At 44.9% G+C, this 18,151-nt stretch overlaps 1 protein-coding gene across 1 annotated transcript in view; it reads left to right on the top strand.

Annotated features, from left to right (window-relative positions):
- The first annotated feature begins 2,336 nt into the window (after positions 1–2,336).
- The window catches only part of Dct (dopachrome tautomerase), a 40,284-nt gene continuing 24,469 nt past the window's right edge, over positions 2,337–18,151 (top strand). The window contains exons 1-4 of the mRNA XM_051160962.1: positions 2,337–2,740; positions 13,084–13,383; positions 15,646–15,746; positions 16,519–16,685. Coding sequence (XP_051016919.1) covers positions 2,446–2,740; positions 13,084–13,383; positions 15,646–15,746; positions 16,519–16,685 — 863 coding nt within the window. The 5' untranslated portion in view covers positions 2,337–2,445. The remainder of the gene's footprint in view (positions 2,741–13,083; positions 13,384–15,645; positions 15,747–16,518; positions 16,686–18,151) is intronic.

Genomic DNA, 18,151 nt, shown 5'->3' with positions numbered 1-18,151 from the left:
CAACTTCTAGAGAAATGTCTCTTGTGTAAGGACGGAAGGGATTCCCAGTTTGTGGAAATTGACTACAACGGCCTAAGAAAGGAATGTCCCTGGCGTCTTAGCTGACACTGCTGCAGGCCTGCATTCCCGTGTCGTGGCTCGAGACTCCGCCTGTGCAGTAGAATCAGAAGGAAAGCTCAGAAAGCGCTGGCGTGAGCATGGGGAGGTGGCTCACCATGGAAACCGCTTCCTGTCCCCGGCACCCACATAAGGAGCCAGGAATGGTGGCACACCCCTGTAATCCCTGTGCCGGGGATCCCTGAAGCTTTCTCCTCAGCCACTCTTCCAGATGGTTCGATGGGAGACTCTGTCTCAACAGAACAAAGTGGAAAGGGATTGGGGAAAACAGTTTATGTTCATCTTTGGCCTCCACTTGCACATACAAACATGTACTTGTGCAGCCTTGCAAAAATGTATATACTGTAAGTGAACACACCTGCGTGCACAATGCATGAACACACACACACACACACACACACACACACTTATATTGCTGATTACCTGTACATATCAAGAGTCTCATTCAATGTCTAGAACCCAGAGGTAGAAACTATCATTAAGTTAGTCAGATCTAATGTCACAGGGGTAGCCCAGATCACCTGCATAGGGACACTTGTGAACTTTTCCTTCCTTCCTTCCTTCCTTCCTTCCTTCCTTCCTTCCTTCCTTCCTTCCTTCCTTTCTTCCTTCCTTCTTTCTCCTTTTTCTCTTAAGACAGTATCTTTCTACAGCCATGGCTGTCCTGAAACTTAGGCTAGTCTGGTCTTCAACTCACACAGTTCACCTGCCTCTGCTTCCTGAATGCTGAGATTGAAGTCGTGGCCACACCTGGCTCTTGTGTACTTTTCTCAACCTTAAGAATTCCTCTGAGGGGCTGAAGAAATGGCTCAGTGGTTAAGAGTACTGCCTGCTCTTCCTGAGGTCCTGAGTTCAATTCCCAGCAACCACAGCAACCACATGGTGGCTCACAACCATCTATAATGAGACCTGGTGCCCTCTTCTGGCCTGCAGGTGTACATGCAGGCACAGAGGGGAGCAGAATAGTGTATAAATAATAAATAAATCTTTTAAAAAAAGAATTCCTTTGAAATCTAATACTAGATACATTAGTTCCATGTATAAGGCATTCTTAGCCTGCAGCTGGAGCAATTTCAAGCCAGCAGTTTGTACAGGTCTCACAGCACGAAGACAGTCCAAGTCCCGCCAGGAAGGGACACACGCTCTGACAAATGCCACCATTGTCCATTGCACACTCCCATGGTACCCCCAGAAGAAGGGGCATTCCTTCCTAGACTACAGAGGGATTATGCCAAACTTTAGTGCAATCAGAAGAGTTTGTTGTGAGCCTTACTCCAGCTTGTCCCATTGCCTTCCTTACAGAGAGATGATGACGATCGTGAACCGTTGGTCACATACTCTTCCATGCAAATTACGAAAAAAAATCTGCTGCATCGACATGCTAATAAGAGAAGGGGGTGAGGGGTTTCTTATCTGGAAGCAAGAGGATTCCTAACCATGTGACAAAGCAGTTCCTTGTCTAAACAGTCTGTAATAAACGTCTCTTTATTTCGGGGGCTGCGTGATCTCCTGTGGCGGTCTCTCTCCCATGCCAGTGAGCAGTCATGAGGGAAATGTATTTAGCAATGCACAGGTCTGTGAAGGGCCTTTGGCAGAATCCTCTCTGCATCTATTGACGCACTGGGAAGTCTGAGGTCACAAGCTTGGCTGGGACACATGAGCCCAATAAAGAGGCTGGTTTTGCCCTCCTGACACAAAGCCAGACACCTTATCAGCTTCATTGTGCACTTGGGGTCATGTGCTAACAAAGAGGGATTTCTCTAGTTATAATCCCCCTAATGATGCCTTCTCCCAGCCCCTCCCACCCCAAGCCCCACCAGGCCCCGTGGCTTGGCGAGCCCCAGAGAATAAAGGCAACACGGAGCTTGGCTTTTGAACTGAGTTCAAGGCAATTAAAGTCAAGGGCTAAGGGGAGAAGGAGGGGGCTTAGAAATGGCAGCATAATAAACAGTATGGCTGGAGCACTCTGTAAATTAACTCAATTAGACAGAGCCTGGCTTAACGGGAAGACTGGCGAGAAGCACTCCCCTCATTAAATTTGGTGCTGGAGGAGCTGAAGATGAAATTAAATTTGTGTTAGTTGTTTGAGTCTCATAAAATAGCATGTGCATGGGCACGTACACATGTGCACACATGTAGGTTATGTGATTTAGGTGGGAATTTTGAGAGGGGAGAAGAAAGGACTAGAATAAAAAAAATAGAAAGAAAGAAAGAAAAAAAAAAAGATTTGAGTGAGTGAATGCTTCAGGACTCAGGAGTGGAAGACAAGGAGAAAAGCCAGACAGAAAACAGGTGGGAAGCCTGGCCAGGTCTCCCAATTAAGAAGGCATGGGCCTTGTGCAGTGGGGGCTTCTGCTGGCTTGCCTGGGCTGTGGAATTCTGCTCGGAGCGCAGGCTCAGTTTCCCCGCGTCTGCATGACCTTGGGTGGTGTGCTGACCAAAGAGTGCTGCCCGCCCCTGGGCCCAGAGTCAGCCAACATCTGTGGATCTCAGGAGGGCAGGGGCCAGTGCACAGAGGTGCAGACCGACACCAGGCCCTGGAGCGGCCCTTACGTCCTTCGAAACCAGGATGACCGTGAGCAGTGGCCGAGAAAATTCTTCAACCGGACATGCAAGTGCACAGGTGAGGCCCTTGGGCAGATCCCACTGTCTCTCTGAATTTGAGAGTTGGTGGGACATCTTAGATAGGAAAGCGATCCTTTCTAGGGGAGAGATCAGACTGGTGACAAACTGTTGGGCTAGCTGCTTTTGGTGGCAATTCTCTTCAGTAAGGCAGATGTGTTGGTTATATTTTCACGCCCTATACGTGTACTTATGAAAACCAAATCAACACTAAGTGGGCCACGCCTGAGTTCCTGAACACTTGCCAACATACCTTTGCCTTGTTTGTTGGGAGGGGAGGCTGCCGAGATGGAGAGCCTGCTTTGAAACCAGAACAAGTCCTTTCAAGATGGATTGGGGCCTCTCCTGCAATGGGTTCGCACTTGCTGAGGCGCTGGGTGAGGCTTGGCAGTGGGCAGCGGGAAAGGAGGCAGGTGCCACAGAGCTCTGCCCTCAGCATTTCTCAGGTTTGAATAGACCACAAACAGGGTTCACCTGCCTTGTTCAAACCAGGCCCGGACTGTGGCTTTTCCAAAGTTGGGGAGACGGGGCAAAGCAGCTTCCTCAGTGGGGTGCTATGAGAGATCAGTGGTTTCTTTCCACCAATGTCTGAATTCCAACTGGGCACTCTTAGACCTGCACACTGCTGTTTCTTTACAACCAAGGTCTTTCCTAATACTCGTTTCTATGAATCTCCATTTTTTTCCGCTTTCCTGGGGTTCTTAAATTGTCTTCTTTGCTGCGTCTTCTTGTTCTCAGAAACCGTGCACAACTGTGATAAACACATCAGTCTGGCAGGGCGTCTGAAAGCTCAGAAAACCTGCAGACGGCAGCTCCAACGAAGCCCTTGGCAGCCAGCTGCACACAGCTTTCCCTTCTGGCATATTTCTGCCTTCTCACGGGGCTGCTGAAACACAGGGGAGCACAGACGGTCCAGCTGGGTCAGGGTCTGAAACGGCATCACAAAGAGAAGGTGTGAGAGCTCCGAAAATTCTCACCTCATGATCTCTTTATAAAATATTCACTACTGTTGTGTAGAAGTACTGAGAGATTGAATCCAGGACCCTGTGTTTGCCAGGCAGGTGCTGCAACATTGAGTCACATCCGGGCCCTTATCATGATAAATTATGTGATCCAAAGGAATTTTTACATCCAGTTATGTTCTATAAATTAATTGTGACCAAAGTTAGGATAGCATATTGAATTATCCATTTTTTTTTTCTGAGCCATTACAGCATAGGCTTTCAATTCCAGGGGGGACATTGGATTCCACACTTGAGGTGTTGGAGACCACAGGGACATGGGTAATCTTTCTCTCAAACCTCTAGAGCCATCTGTGGCAATTGTTTCCATGCCAATAGACAGCAAAGTGCTGTGTCTTTCAAAAGCTGAGCGTCTCTGCTTTAGCGTCCTGTGCAGAATGCTTTAGTAAGTCAGAAAAAACAGCTAACTTATCCTACCCCATCTTTGTAGTTTTCACTTGGATAGTGAAAGCACATTTGCTTTAATAAAGTGGAAGTGGGCAGGACAGGACCCGGCAGAGGAGAAGGCATCCCAGGAACCTACTTTTGGAATAAAACAGGGGGCGATGGGTCAGGAGTAGGACCTGTACTCAAGTTTCTGATGTAAAGACACCGCCTTCCCAGAGGCCAATTTCTTCAAGTGGAGCCTCCTCAAGGCGCACTGTCTGCACCTCCAGCGGCTGCCTTCCAGGGCTTGTCTTCTTGCCTGTGGCTCACCTCCCACCTCAGGACCATTCTGTGCTACATACACACATGTGTTAAGTTCGCTTAAGATGTGTGCTTCATAATATCAGCTTGATAGATTTCCCCGTTCATCCAGCTTTTGGGTGTATAACCGCCGTACAAAATTTTGCTCACAGTCGACACATACAATTCAATACGCTTATACACGTGTATAGTTTTACACCCCTGTTTCTCTCACACAGCCAAGGCAATGCACAGGTCTGCTACCTCCAAGAAGTCCCCTTGTGCTCTTGCTTTTCTGGTTTTGTGGGAACACTTAAAATGGGCCTTAGTTTGATAGCACATTCTTACGTGTACAATACCACGGTACAGAGATACACCCAAAACTTACTCACCACTCGCCACTGCGAGCCCATACCCACTCACAGCAGCCTCTGCCTTTTCTCCCTGCCATCACTGCTGGTAACCATGCTATTGCCCTTTCTGGTAGATAATTCCTTACTCTAGGTGCCTCGTTTAGGAGGAATCAGGCACCATTGTACAGTGGAGACTTTTTTTTCCACTGAGCACAATGTCTTTCAGGCCCATCCCAGGTTGTAAGAGAAAGGCAATGATCCCATCACCTCTTTCTCCTTTTTCAACTTACTAAAAAGAAAAAAAATTTTTTTTGTGTGTGTGTGAAATTCTGGGACTTGAACCTAGGGCTTACACACATCAGGCAGATAATTCTACCACTGAGTTACTTCCTCACTGACCTTTTGGCTCCATTCTTGTTGGCTGGGTGGTTTTTCTCCCGCTCCCCTGCCTGAGTCTTGAGACACAAAACTGAGTCTTAGAGGCTTGCAATGGAACATTGCTTTGTATACATAATTGTCATCATTTGGTCATGTGTCAACGGTTTCAAAGACAGGCACAAATGGTCTTCTATTTCCCTCTCTTAAAGAGCAAGGGATTTGCTTTCTTAATAGTTTTCATGTGCTCTATAGAGTTTATACCTGACTTTGAGAATCCCAAAGGCCCTTGGCTCTGGGAGCCAGCTAAATCATTTGCAAATGGAGCAGCTGGGACTCTCCTGGACAACCTGAAGATTCTAAGGAAGAAATAGAAATTAGTCTCTGGCCAGTGGCGTGCTGGTGACCTTTGCATTTGCTCATTCTTTGAGAAAATAATGACTCCATACCTTCCACTACAGGTTGGGAAGAGATAGTGACTCCATGTTTTTGACTACAGGCTGGAAAGAGAAGCTTTAGCTTCATAATGGAAAGTTAAAGATTAAAAATTAAATAAACAAGTTCCCTGACCCAATACTCTAGAGAGGATTTTCCTATTTTCTATTGGGATAAATTGGGGAAAAAGTTGCTGAGTGTAATTGTGAGAAAGAGCCACACTTCAGGAGACTTTGGTGTTGGCTGTGGCATTCTGAGGCTCACCTGGGCGTTTATGAGCAGATGCCACTTGCAGCTGTGTGCTTGCGCTTTTGAAATCCGTGGGCACCAAATGGTTTTTGAACAGTTGGCTGCGAGCTTCTTGTTTGCACAAGTGACTAACTGCCTCGTTTTCCAATCTCTGAAATGGGGATAATGAGGAAACCACACTTGTAAAACCTTTCTGAGCTCTGCAGATGAAAGAATCTGTGTGAGTATAAAGTATTGTTATTAAAATAATAGAATCTCTAATTAAAAGGAATAGGCTGTTTAGAGTTCCTTGTAAACTCACTAATCGGTGGTCGTTAAGCTTACTTAGTCTAATAGCGTTTTTGAGTTTGAGCCGTGCAGTGCACGTAGGGACTTGTGGTGTGTAGATGTTTCTCTCTCCTCCTCCCAGCTTTAAGCCAGGAGAGGAGCTTCACTCTTTAAGTTTAATTTTTGCTCAAGGACAATTTCACTCAAGGCGATATATATTGGAGTCATCTCTCCCCTACTTTCCCTGTTTCCCACCAATAGCAACACTCCATAATCTTTTCAAACGTGTCCCACTTGCATGTCTTACCATTGATGCGTGAAAGAGAGAGTAGCTCATTTCAAGCTGGTGCAAGATACAACCATGAAACTGGAAGAAATACATAGCATGTTATATAGTTTTTCAGTATTTTGCTTTCAGTGTTTTGATAAATCCTTTAGGCCAAGTCTGCAAGATAAAAGTAGAAGGGGCCTGATGTACATGCAGAAAAGAAATATTTTGACTAAGAAAACCTCTGGATTATAAATGATGAATAGCAAATGTTTTCTGGCAAGCTGTTGTGTGTTTGAGTGTGTGAGTGTGTGTGAATGTGAGTGAGTGTGTGAGCGTGTGAGTGAGTGTGTGTGTGTGTGTGTGTGTGTGTGTGTGTGTGAGACTCTGCTTCCATTCCACTTCATCATAGCTCATCATAGCTGTGAAGCAGTGGGGGTCTTCTCCCGAATCAGGACTGTTTATTTTGTCTTTTGTCATCCCACAAAATTTGGTTTCTTTCTACTTTTATTTTTCCCGCAGTACAGGTATGTTGCCCTCTCATAGTGCTCACTTCCCCAGCGTGCCTACTCCCCAGTGCTGCCTAATAAATGCCTTCTCTCTCCATCACTAACTCACACGACATTTATTTACACTCAGCGTGTTGAGCCCATGGCGTGTAGAAAGGAAGCCACTGGACGTAATGCTCACGGGTTCACGGTGGGCAGAGTGAGGACAAGTGGTTGCTCTGCCACGACTATCAGCAGCAGCGCTTAGCACGGAGCTTGTTGTGCCGCAGACACCATTCTTGGCGCTCTATAATAGCACACTTATTTTTCACAGGAACTCTTTGGAGCAGAACTCTTATTTTGACATGGCAAGCTCGGAAAGTTTCAGACCAAAGCCACGAGCAGTGTCAACTTGTCTGAAAATATAAAAAGCTGCAGCAACAGAGGAAGGCATTGTTGATATTCAGTTCAAGATTTTTTTTTTAGAGTAAAATATATTTCTTCTTTGGCAACTTTATACTTGTGAATAATGCATTTTAATCTTATGGAACCCAATTTCTAGAAATCGCAACTTTTTCCTTTTGCTCTTCCTAGGAAAGAGAAAAAAAAATTTTTAAACGACAGTTTTATTTCAGATAAAAATTAGGTCAAAATTAGGTCAAAATTTCAGAGATTTGGTGCCTCATGGAGGGGGAGACCTGGTGGCACTCAGAGGAAGGATAGCAGGCTACCAAGAAGAGACTTGATACCCTATGAGCATATACAGGGGGAGGAAGTCCCGCTCGGTCACAGTCATAGGGGAGGGAAATAAGGGGAAAATGGGAGGGAGGGAAGAATGGGAGGATACAAGGGATAGGATAACCACTGAGATGTAACAAGAATAAATTAATAAAAAAAATTGGAAAAAAAATTTCAGAGATTCCCATGTACCCCCTTCCAAATACAAGCCCCCTTGGTTTCACACTGCCTGTTTAGTTTTGACTGTAGTTAGGTTGTAAGTTCAGTAAGTTATTTGCTGCAGAAATAAGTGAGGAAGGCAGTTATTGACCAGAAGAGTCATGAGAAAGTAATGCTGTGCCGAAATTACCACATAAGCCAAGACTAACTCAACTTCTACATCAGGACCTCAAGAGTCAAAAATATTTTTATATCTCTTAGTGTAAGTATTATTAAAGTCACTGCTATACAATTTAAGTATGTTATTCCTTACTATTTAAATGTAGTATGAAAAACTGCATAGAAAGGGTTGAGGAGGTGGTTGGCCTGGTGAAGCATCTGCAGCTGTGAGGACCTGAGTTGGGGTCTCCAGAAACCATGCAAAAAGCCAGGTTCAGTGTGCACTTAAAATTTACTGTTATTTTCTTGCTTCTAAATGATTTTTATATTTGTAGGATGGGTGACTGAGATAAACAGAACTCTGGTGACCTTGTTTTATGACTTTCTTGACTTATTTTGTGATAAAGAGTATTTTAATTATGGCAATGTAAAACCAACTATCAACTTTAAGGTGTTAAAACTTTCAAGTTCTGATCCTGGTGCCCATCGCTTGGGCTTTGTGGCCGAAGGCCTTTCATTAAGGCCCAGCAAGCGTGATGAACTACACAGTCCCCTCAGATAACCCAGCTAACTGCCTTCATGTCCCTCAGGCCTCTCTCACTGCTCCCCCAAACTTTATTATTTAAAAAAGATTTATTTGTTTTTATTTTGTGTCTAAGAGGGTTTGCTTGCATGCACATGTGTGCATCAAGTGCATGCATGCCTGGTGCCTGTGGAGTCTGTGGGGGCCAGAGAGCACCAGATCTCCTGGAGCAGGAGCTACCTACAGCTGTGAGCTGCCATATGCATGCAAGGAATTAAACCTGGGTCCTCTGCCAAAGCAGCAAGGCATCTTGATCTCGGAGCCATTCCAGAGCTGGGAAGGTGGAGTCAGATTAGTTCCTGGAGCTTGTTGGCCGGACAGACAGTCTAGCTGGACTGGTGAGTCCAGGTTCAGTGAGGGACTGTTTGAAAATAAAGTAGACACTGATAGAAAGTATTTGATGACTTCTAACATGGATATATGCACACACATACACAAACCCACACTGACATATACAGACATGAACAACCAGAACCACACACCCACCACACACACACACACACACACACACACACTCAGTGATCAGAGAGCACACAATCCCTTTGCCTTTGTGCATTTCTCCCTGTGCAGCTTTGGCATCCTGCCTCACACTGGGCATGGTCTCTTTTCCCTTGGAGAAAGATGGCCATGTACTCTCGGGTAGACTTGAAAAACAGCTGCAGGGTTGACTGCACAACTGAGAAGGAAGTGTTCTTCAGGCATAAAATATTAGCCAATTGCCTGGCATGGTGGCTCACGCCTTTAATCCCAGCATGTGGGAGGCAGAGGCAGGCAGATTGATGGGGAGTTCGAGGCCAGCCTGGTCTATTTGTGTAAACGCTACCTCAGTGGGTGACTCGGATTCTCCTTCTTTCTCTTTCTGTCCTGCTGATGCTGGGGATGGAGACCAAATGCTTCACCACTGAGCTAGGCCTCCTTAAAGGCCAAACATCAACCAATAAAGGGGATTCCAAGTGCCTGAGGGACACAGCTGAGCTCCTTCTGACTTGCTGGGGCATATCAGTGGTGAGGCACATCCCAGTGTGTGTGAAACCCTGGGTTTCACGCCCTCTTAAGTAGCTCTGCCAAAAAGTGGTATAGAGAGGATTGGTGAAATATAAAAAAGATGGATAGGTAGCTCGCACAGGGATGGATTTAGAAATATAAGGAAACGGGGTTTCAGGCACAAAAAGAATAAGTGATAATCCTGGGGGCATGAGACGGTGGCAGTGGCTGAGCAGGGAGCTGGTCATCTGCATTCAGTACTTGGAGTCACCCGCTAATCTTCTGGAGATAAGCACTAGTGTCTTCCTGTGGGAATAATGATTAAACTTTCTCCCTCAAATGCACTACCACCTAATGGATGAGGTGTTGATTATGTCCAAAGTAGTAAACCCACGAGGTTCGAGTGCAACTGCAGGTGAAAGAATTATCCACCATTCCTCAGGGGCATTTTAGCGTTCGCTCACTGGTTCTTGTCCCCTGGGTGTGAGAAGGTAGAGATGCTTTGTTGCAGATAGCAGATTCAAAGGATTTGCACTTCTTGACATCAAGGCAGCAAATCCACTTTTATGATTTGCCAGACAACAGTGATTTTTATCACTGTCTCCTTTGTGGAACAAACCAGCATTTTTAAAGTTAGATGCTACCCAGATGCTGGACGTGATCTCGTTTGTTGTTGTTATTATTTTCCAGACAGGGCCTCTCTGTGTAACCCTGACTGTCTTATCCTGGAACTCACTCCATAGACCAGGCTGGCCACAGACTCACAGAGACCCTACCATCTGTGCCTCCTGAGTGCTAGGGTTGTTTATTAAGCCAATGGATCAGCCAGTGTTGGCTCAGAGGTGTAGGTTGGAAGAGAGAGCAGAGCTTAGCAAGGACAGGCCAGGTTTGGGTGTGCAGAGCACATTACAGGAGTCTTGTTTGAAAAAACTTCAAATTTCTAAAGAAGGAGATTAAAGATGACATCAGAAGATGGAAAGATCTCCCTTGTTTGTGCATCAGGAGAATTAACATAGTAAAAATGGCCATCTTACCAAAAGCAATTTACAGATTCAATGCAGTTCCTATCAAAATACCTACACAAAATTTAAAAGACATTGAAAGATCAATTCACAACTTCCTTATTGGGAAGAAAAACCAAAACAAAAAACAAGAGTAGCTAAAACAATCCTGGACAATAAAAGATCCCCTGGAGGAATCTCCATACCTGATCTCAAGCTGTACTATAGAGCAACAGTAATTAAAACAGCATGGTACTGGCACAGCAATAGGCTGGTTGATCAATGGAATCAAATTGAAGACCCAGAGATGAATCCACACACATATGGACACTTGAGTTTTGACAAAGAAGCCAAATCTATTCAATGGAAAAAGGATAGCATCTTCAACAAATGATGCTGGTCTAACTGATGTCTACATGTAGAAAAATGCAAATAAATCCATATTTATCACCATGCACAAAACTCAAGTCCAAGTGGATTAAAGACCTCAATATTAAAACCAGAGACACTAAATCTTTTAGAAGAAAAAATGAGGAAAAGCCTGGAACTCATTGGCACAGGAGACAACTTCCTGAACAGAACACCAACAGCCCAGGCCTTAAGGTCAACAATTAATAAATGGGACCTCATGAGGCTGAGAAGCTTCTGTAAGGCAGGAGACACTGTCAACAGAACAAAGCAACAGTCTACAGACTAGGAAAAGATCTTCACCAACCCCACATCTGACAAAGGTCTAATATCCAAAATATATAAAGAGCTCAAGAAATTAAACACCACCAAACCAAATAACCCAATTGAGAAATGGGGCTCAGAATTAAACAGAGTTTTCAACAGAGGAATATTGAATGGCTGAGAAACACTTAAAGAATTTCTCAATGTCCTTAGTCATCAAAGAAATGCAAATCAAAACAACTCTGAGATTCCATCTTACACCCATCAGAACGGCTAAGATAAAAAATTCAAGTGACAGCACATGCTGGCGAAGATGTGGAGAAAAGGAACATTCCTTTATTGTTGGTGGGAGTACAAACTTGTACAACCACTTTGGAAATCAATCTGGCACTTTCTCAGAAAACTGGGAATAGGGCTACCTCAGGACCCAACTATTCCACTCCTTGGAATATACCTCAAAGATGCTCCACCAACCTAGATGTCCCTCAGGTGAAGAATTGATAAAGAAACTGTGGTATATTTACACTATGGAATACTACTCAGCTATTAAAAACCAGGAGATCTTGAAACTTGCAGGCAAATGGATGGAACTAGAAATGATCATCCTGAGTGAGTTAACCCAGACCCAGAAAGATACACATGGTTTATACTCACTTATAATTGGACACTAGCCCAACAGAGACGTCCCCTGAAAGTCTTCACTTAGCAGGAGATTGGGATAGATGCTGGAACTTCCAACTGGGACTCCAAGTGAGAGAAGTATGGGAGAATGGGGAAATAGAAGAATCCAGAGGACCCTAGAAACCTACAGGAAGACCATCAAGGCTGGCGGATCTGGATCCAGGGGGGTCTGCTCAAACTGCTGTACCAACCAACGACAATACATGCCATAAACCTAGAACCCTTATTCAGATCTAGCCAATGGACAACACATTCTCCACAGTTGTGTGGAGAGTGAGGACTGACGCTGACATGAATTCTGGTGCCCTCTATTTGACCATTTGCAGGCTACTAGGATGAGACCTGATAGGCTGTGATCGTATGGGGGGGGTCCCCTTCTGTCACAAGTCTAGGGGAGGGGAAGAGGGTGAAAGAGGGAGGGAGGGGGCATGGGAAGATGCAAGTGAGGGGGTAACAACTGAGATGTAATCTGAATAAATTATTTAAATTAAAAAAAAGAAGAGATACGTCCACGTTAGGAACACACAAGGGCAGGAGACATCCTTTAGTAGGGCTGCTGCAAAACACCATTGCAGACTGTGACAGGAGGGAGACAGTGACAGGAGTGCAGACAGTTCTGGAGGTGGAAGCTTGAGACCAAGGTGCTAGCAGGGATAGTGTCTTTGGAGACCTCTGCGCTTGGCTTCCAGATGACCCCCGAGTTCTTATATCATCTTCCCTCTGTGTGTACAACGTCAACACTCACACTGTGCATGGGCTGCTCCAGTGCCATTATTTTGCCTTAACTATCATGTTGCTAACATGATTTCCAAAACTAGACACATGCTGAGGTTCTGCATACAAAACCTCCTTCTCTGCCTCCCCTCCACCTCCTCTTTTGCTTTAACAACAACCAAACAAACAAATGAATGAACCAATAAAATGATTTCCCTATAGTAACAGAGGCTGTTCGCTCAAGAGCAGGAAAGTAGTGTCGGGCCTGGGCCTGGGCTCCTGGAGACCCCATGCCCTGCCTAGCCCCCTCTAAGTCCTGGCATTGGTCTTCATTGTGTGAACCAGGGCGCTCCTCCCATTCCCCTCCCTCTTCCCCCTCTCCCCTCCCCCTCCTCTTTCACCTCTCCCCGTCCCCCTCCCCCCCCATAATCATCCGTTTGCTTCCTTCTACCTGGAATTCCAACTGAGGATTTTCTTCCAAAGTATATAACCTCATCTTCACTTTCTATCGTCCCCTTTTTACAAACCAGGAAACTTTGCTGGTTATAATTGTGGAGGCTGCAAGTTTGGCTGGACCGGCCCCAACTGTGACCAGAAGAAGCCACCCGTCCTGCGCCGGAATATCCACTTTCTGACTCCCCAGGAGCGGGAGCAGTTCTTGAGTGCCTTAGACCTGGCGAAGAAGAGCGCCCACCCAGACTACGTGATCACCACACAGCACTGGCTGGGGCTGCTCGGACCCAACGGCACCGAGCCCCAGATCGCCAACTGCAGCGTGTATGACTTTTTTGTGTGGCTCCATTATTATTCTGTTCGAGACACATTATTAGGTGGGTTTTTTCCCATTGGGTTAATATCCATTATTAGAGTCACCTGACTGGGTTGGAGTATTGGGGTGGGAAGCCATTTGATACAAATTAATTAACAGGAGAGCAACCTCAAGAGAGGTTACTTTCAGGACTGACAGAATTACCAAACACTGCCTGTCGTTCAAATACAGCCATTTCTTTCTGTCCTGCAGACACTTCAAACCTTTCCAGTTTATATTCCTGGTTCAAAGTCTAATCCTAGCTTTCTGTGAAACTTAATCCTCAAAGGCATGAGCAAAGTGGAAGCAAATTCCTTCTGATTCCGGGGGCAGGGGGGAGATCATCTTTGGCTTGAAAGCTGGCTCTGGCCTTTTCTTCAAACCAGAGAGTTAACCAAACATACGCCAAGGAGCTCTGCATTTCCTTGTCCCGATTTGCAGCATCTACATTAGAAATGACTCCTTAAACCCACGCATCTTTAGCCTTTCAGTTGGAGGAAGTTCACGTGAGGCTGCCTCCCCCATAGCACGGATGGCGTCTTCAGGTTACAGATCTCTCTGTCTGCTTTGATGTGGGTTTTGTGGCTCGGACTCAGGTGTCCAGACTCATCCTGCAGTGGCTTTACCTTACGCTGGCCACAAGCATCATGTTCACTTCGCCACCTTCTTAGCACCCGACAGAGGCAGAATCACCCTCAGGGCTAAGCAAGAAGAGCTCAAGGCTCCTATGCCTCGACACAAACTTTTCCTTGACAAAACAACTCCAAAATGCTGGTGGGGTGGGGTGGGGGGAGGGCTCCTCGGATTCCAGGAACTTGTCCCTTGACCCCCCCCACAAACGTGCCGTGGTGCAGGTGTTCTCTGCCTCCACAACAGTAATGAAAAATGATGCTTGTCCAATATTGAGAACCTAAAATGTGGGGACTGGTTGGAACATGACACAGGAAGTTGATAGTCATGTACTTCATTAATCAAACAACCACAGCTCTGCTCCCAGGTACCCATGGACTGGGGAGAGGCCATTGCTTTCCTCCAGCACACTTTGAGTCCATTCTAGATTCTTCTCACACTAATTTGTACACGTGGCCGTCTCTGCTGCTGTCTCTACTTCCGGGTCCCCTCCCTGGTGCCAGGGTGGACAAAATGGTTGCGCCTACTTGGGATGGTGCACTCTCATGTGGCACCTCACTCTTTCATCCACGTCACTGGCTCCCATCCTCTGGTGACCCTCTCATTGTTTTGTGTAGAAAACTTGAAACTTTTCTTTAGTCAAAAAACTTTTTTTTTTTTTTTTTTTAAAGAAAGGCTGTGTAGCCAACAGCAGTGACATTTTAGCTCGGTGTTGTTAAAACCTGCCTCACAGGTAAGCGTCAGTCTTCTTTTATCCACGAGGGGTTCTCTGGCTCTAAGCCTTTCCTTACCCTTTTCCTGTCATTGCTCTGAGGAATTTTCACTTGATGAGAAGAATAGCCTCTCAAGAGGAAAGGAAAAGTATAATTTCTGGTCCTATATAGGAACTAAGTTTATATTCGTGCCTGTTGAGCTCTCTGAAGTTACTATAGGTACTTTGAGGTAACCAGAGAGAGATGACGTTTCTGTGTAACCATCAAAAGCTGCTGTGAAAGGCAGGAGAAGGATGGAGCACACAGCAAGAAGGGTGTTAAATTGCCCAAAGCGCTTCGCTGAAATTGGCTGTTCCGGTGGTGGCCAGCTAAATTAGTTCCAGTATTTTTTTCCCCTCTCTCTTCTGGTCTCAGTGGCCATGCCTGTCACTGGCAGGTCTAGCTGATTGATGGGTGAAACAACATTCTCAAAAAGTTCTTTCTCGGCTCTATAAAGGCTGCATTAGCATCAAGTGTGGTTACAGTTGCTACATTATTAAGTAATCTATCTGTTAGGAATTTATGCAATTTAAAAGAACAAGTTAGAAAATCTTTAAAATGCATTTCATTTGGGTCTTAACGATTGACACTTTAGACAGCATTTTATTGTAATTCATTGTTGCGGAAAAACTAAAATGTGTAACAGGACACTGACTACTGAAAATGACCCAAGTTTCCGAGCTCTCTGCTAAAAATTAAACTTTTGGGAGATGAAAACGAATATTTTGTAAAAGTGCTAATTGGTTTTGAAACTCTTTTTACCATGATTCTTTCTGTGGTTTTAAAAAAATGATAGTTTTTGAAGTAAGAAACCATGTGCTTCTTGGACACAGGCGTATCCCTGATAAGGTTTAACTTCTTAAATACTCTGTTCTCTGATCTCCGTTTGCTAACTGTCTTAGGTCCAGGACGCCCCTATAAGGCCATAGATTTCTCACATCAAGGGCCTGCATTTGTCACATGGCACAGATACCATTTGTTGTGGCTGGAAAGAGAGCTACAGGTGGGTCAGATCGTGTGCTCAGTATCTAAAATGTATTTGCATTTAAGGAGTACGTGATGTTTGAGACACTTATTTCAGAGAAAACTAGTCAAGAAAATTTATCCATGTAGCATTTCAGGTAGCTGCCCTTTCTCTCCGTGTTGAGTATTGGCAAATTACCTGTGTATCATGGCTCAGTGTTGTGGATTTTGCCCTCCTATTGGACATTAGATTGCTAGACAATTGCATCTTCCCAGCTCTCCTTACTTTCTTTTTTTAAAAAATATTTTATTTAATTTTAATTTATGTCCATTCGTGTGGGAGTGTCAGATCTTGGAGTTACAGACAGTTGTGAACTGCCATGTGGGTGCTGGGAATTGAACCCAGGTCCTTTGGAAGAGCAGGTAGTGCTCTTAACCACTGATCATCTCTCCAGCCCTCTCCTTACTTTCTTGCATTTGATATTGTTTTCCTTTCCAGATGTTACATGTGAGATTATGCAACATTTTTCTTTTTTTTAAATCTTGTTTATTCCATCTGCATTATTGAAAATGTTCTTCTGTATTAAGGCAGAACAACTGCGTTTTACACATATGCACAAATGTATGTTGAGATTTACATACTTGGTGGACATATGAATATACTTTTATATATTGACATTTCTTTATCCGCCTGATTGGTAGTCCTAGTTTTGCTATAAAACTGGCCAAGAAGCAGACTAGTCTTTGCCTTACATGCCTCTGTGTAGCATCTGCCACACACACAAAGTGTTGGGTCTTACTTTTGCTTCCAGAGACTCACTGGCAACGAGTCCTTTGCCTTGCCTTACTGGAACTTTGCAACCGGGGAGAATGAGTGTGACGTGTGCACAGACGAGCTGCTTGGAGCAGCAAGACAAGATGACCCAACCCTGATTAGTCAGAACTCAAGATTCTCCACCTGGGAGATTGTGTGTGACAGGTAATGCAACAGAGCTTGTGAGACTGCTGTCCCTGAGTTCTGGGTGATAGATGCGATATTTCTTTGTATTTCTCATGTTTACATATTTCTGAAGGCATTTTCCCCCATGGGAGAGAGTAATTGAAACATTAAAGCTCTCAAATTAAAAGGCAGGTGTATGGGAATCGTATTTGTGAGTTAGTGCATTTGGCCATCATTCTGGGACCAGGAGCACTGCTTTACCATCAGGGGCAGTTCCGGCATGCAGACATTTGCTGAGCACCAACCACATCCTTGGTGCTGCCACACTACAGGGAACACAGGGCGGGTAAGATCCAGCCGTTCTGCATGTACATGGATCAATTTGTGGCCAATGATTTCCAAAGCAGCCTGAGAAATTCTCTAATAAGCATGTGTGTGTGTGTGTGTGTGTGTGTGTGTGTGTGTATGTAGCCAAGAAGAGTCAGGACAAGTCTGCAAGGGTGTGGAGCTGATGGTTCGGGAGACAGAACAGACCAAGGTACAGACCCCAGCTAGATATGGGGGAAGGCAAAGAGGGTGTGGTTCGACAGTAGGTGCTCGGTGTGGGAACATCATGTGAGTCTAGAAAAGCCACTGGAAGTGAGCTGGTGTGTCTGGGTCACAGGTTCCTGAGGAGTTGTGTGGGGCAGAAGCACAGACCTTGGGATGAAGGAGGCTCAAAAATATCTTTTAGTCCTTGAAGGCCACATGAGCAAATAAGTGACCCAGAATCCCGGAAGAATTCTATCTTCAGAGGTCCCTTGGACCCGTTTCTTTTTCTAGTTGCAATTTAGTAATCCCATCTGACTTTGGGGATATGTTCCAAGACTCCCAAGAGTACCTGCACCCTCAGATAGCACCAAGCCCTAAGTATCCTGACTTTTCTTACTTATGACAGTGTTTAATTTATGAATTAGTCACAGTAAGAGAGCAACAATAACTAAAGACAAAGTAGAACAATTACAATATTGTTCTGAAGTAAGGTCTATGCAAACATAACATAGACTCTCTTTTTAAATACTTTCGTTTCTTTTTTTTTAAAGATCTATTTATTTATTTATTTATTTATTTATTTATTTATTTATTTATTTATTATGTATACAGTGCTCTGCCTGCATGTACGCCTCCATGCCAGAAGAGGGGCACCAGATCTCACCATAGATGGTTGTGAGCCATCATGTGCTACCTGGGAATTGAACCCAGGACCTCTGGAAGAGCAGCCAGTGCTCCTAACCTCTGAGACATCTCTCTAGCCCATACTTTAGTTTCTTAGTGGACTGCAGGGCTACTTTAGATCACAGTGGATGGCAGGCAACCAGCCACGAAAGACAAAATTGTGGATGAGGGGGTAACACTTGTATCTCAGAAAAAGATTCGTCAAGAGGTTCCTCTGCCTTCCTTCACCTATTTCTCTCCCAAATTCCCACGTTTTAAACTGGGCCACCCCCTGGCCAGCACTGTTCCTG

The sequence above is a fragment of the Acomys russatus genome, chromosome 18 (genome assembly GCF_903995435.1).
Source record: "Acomys russatus chromosome 18, mAcoRus1.1, whole genome shotgun sequence".
NCBI lineage: Eukaryota > Metazoa > Chordata > Mammalia > Rodentia > Muridae > Acomys > Acomys russatus.
This window is presented reverse-complemented; position numbering and strand designations above follow the sequence as displayed.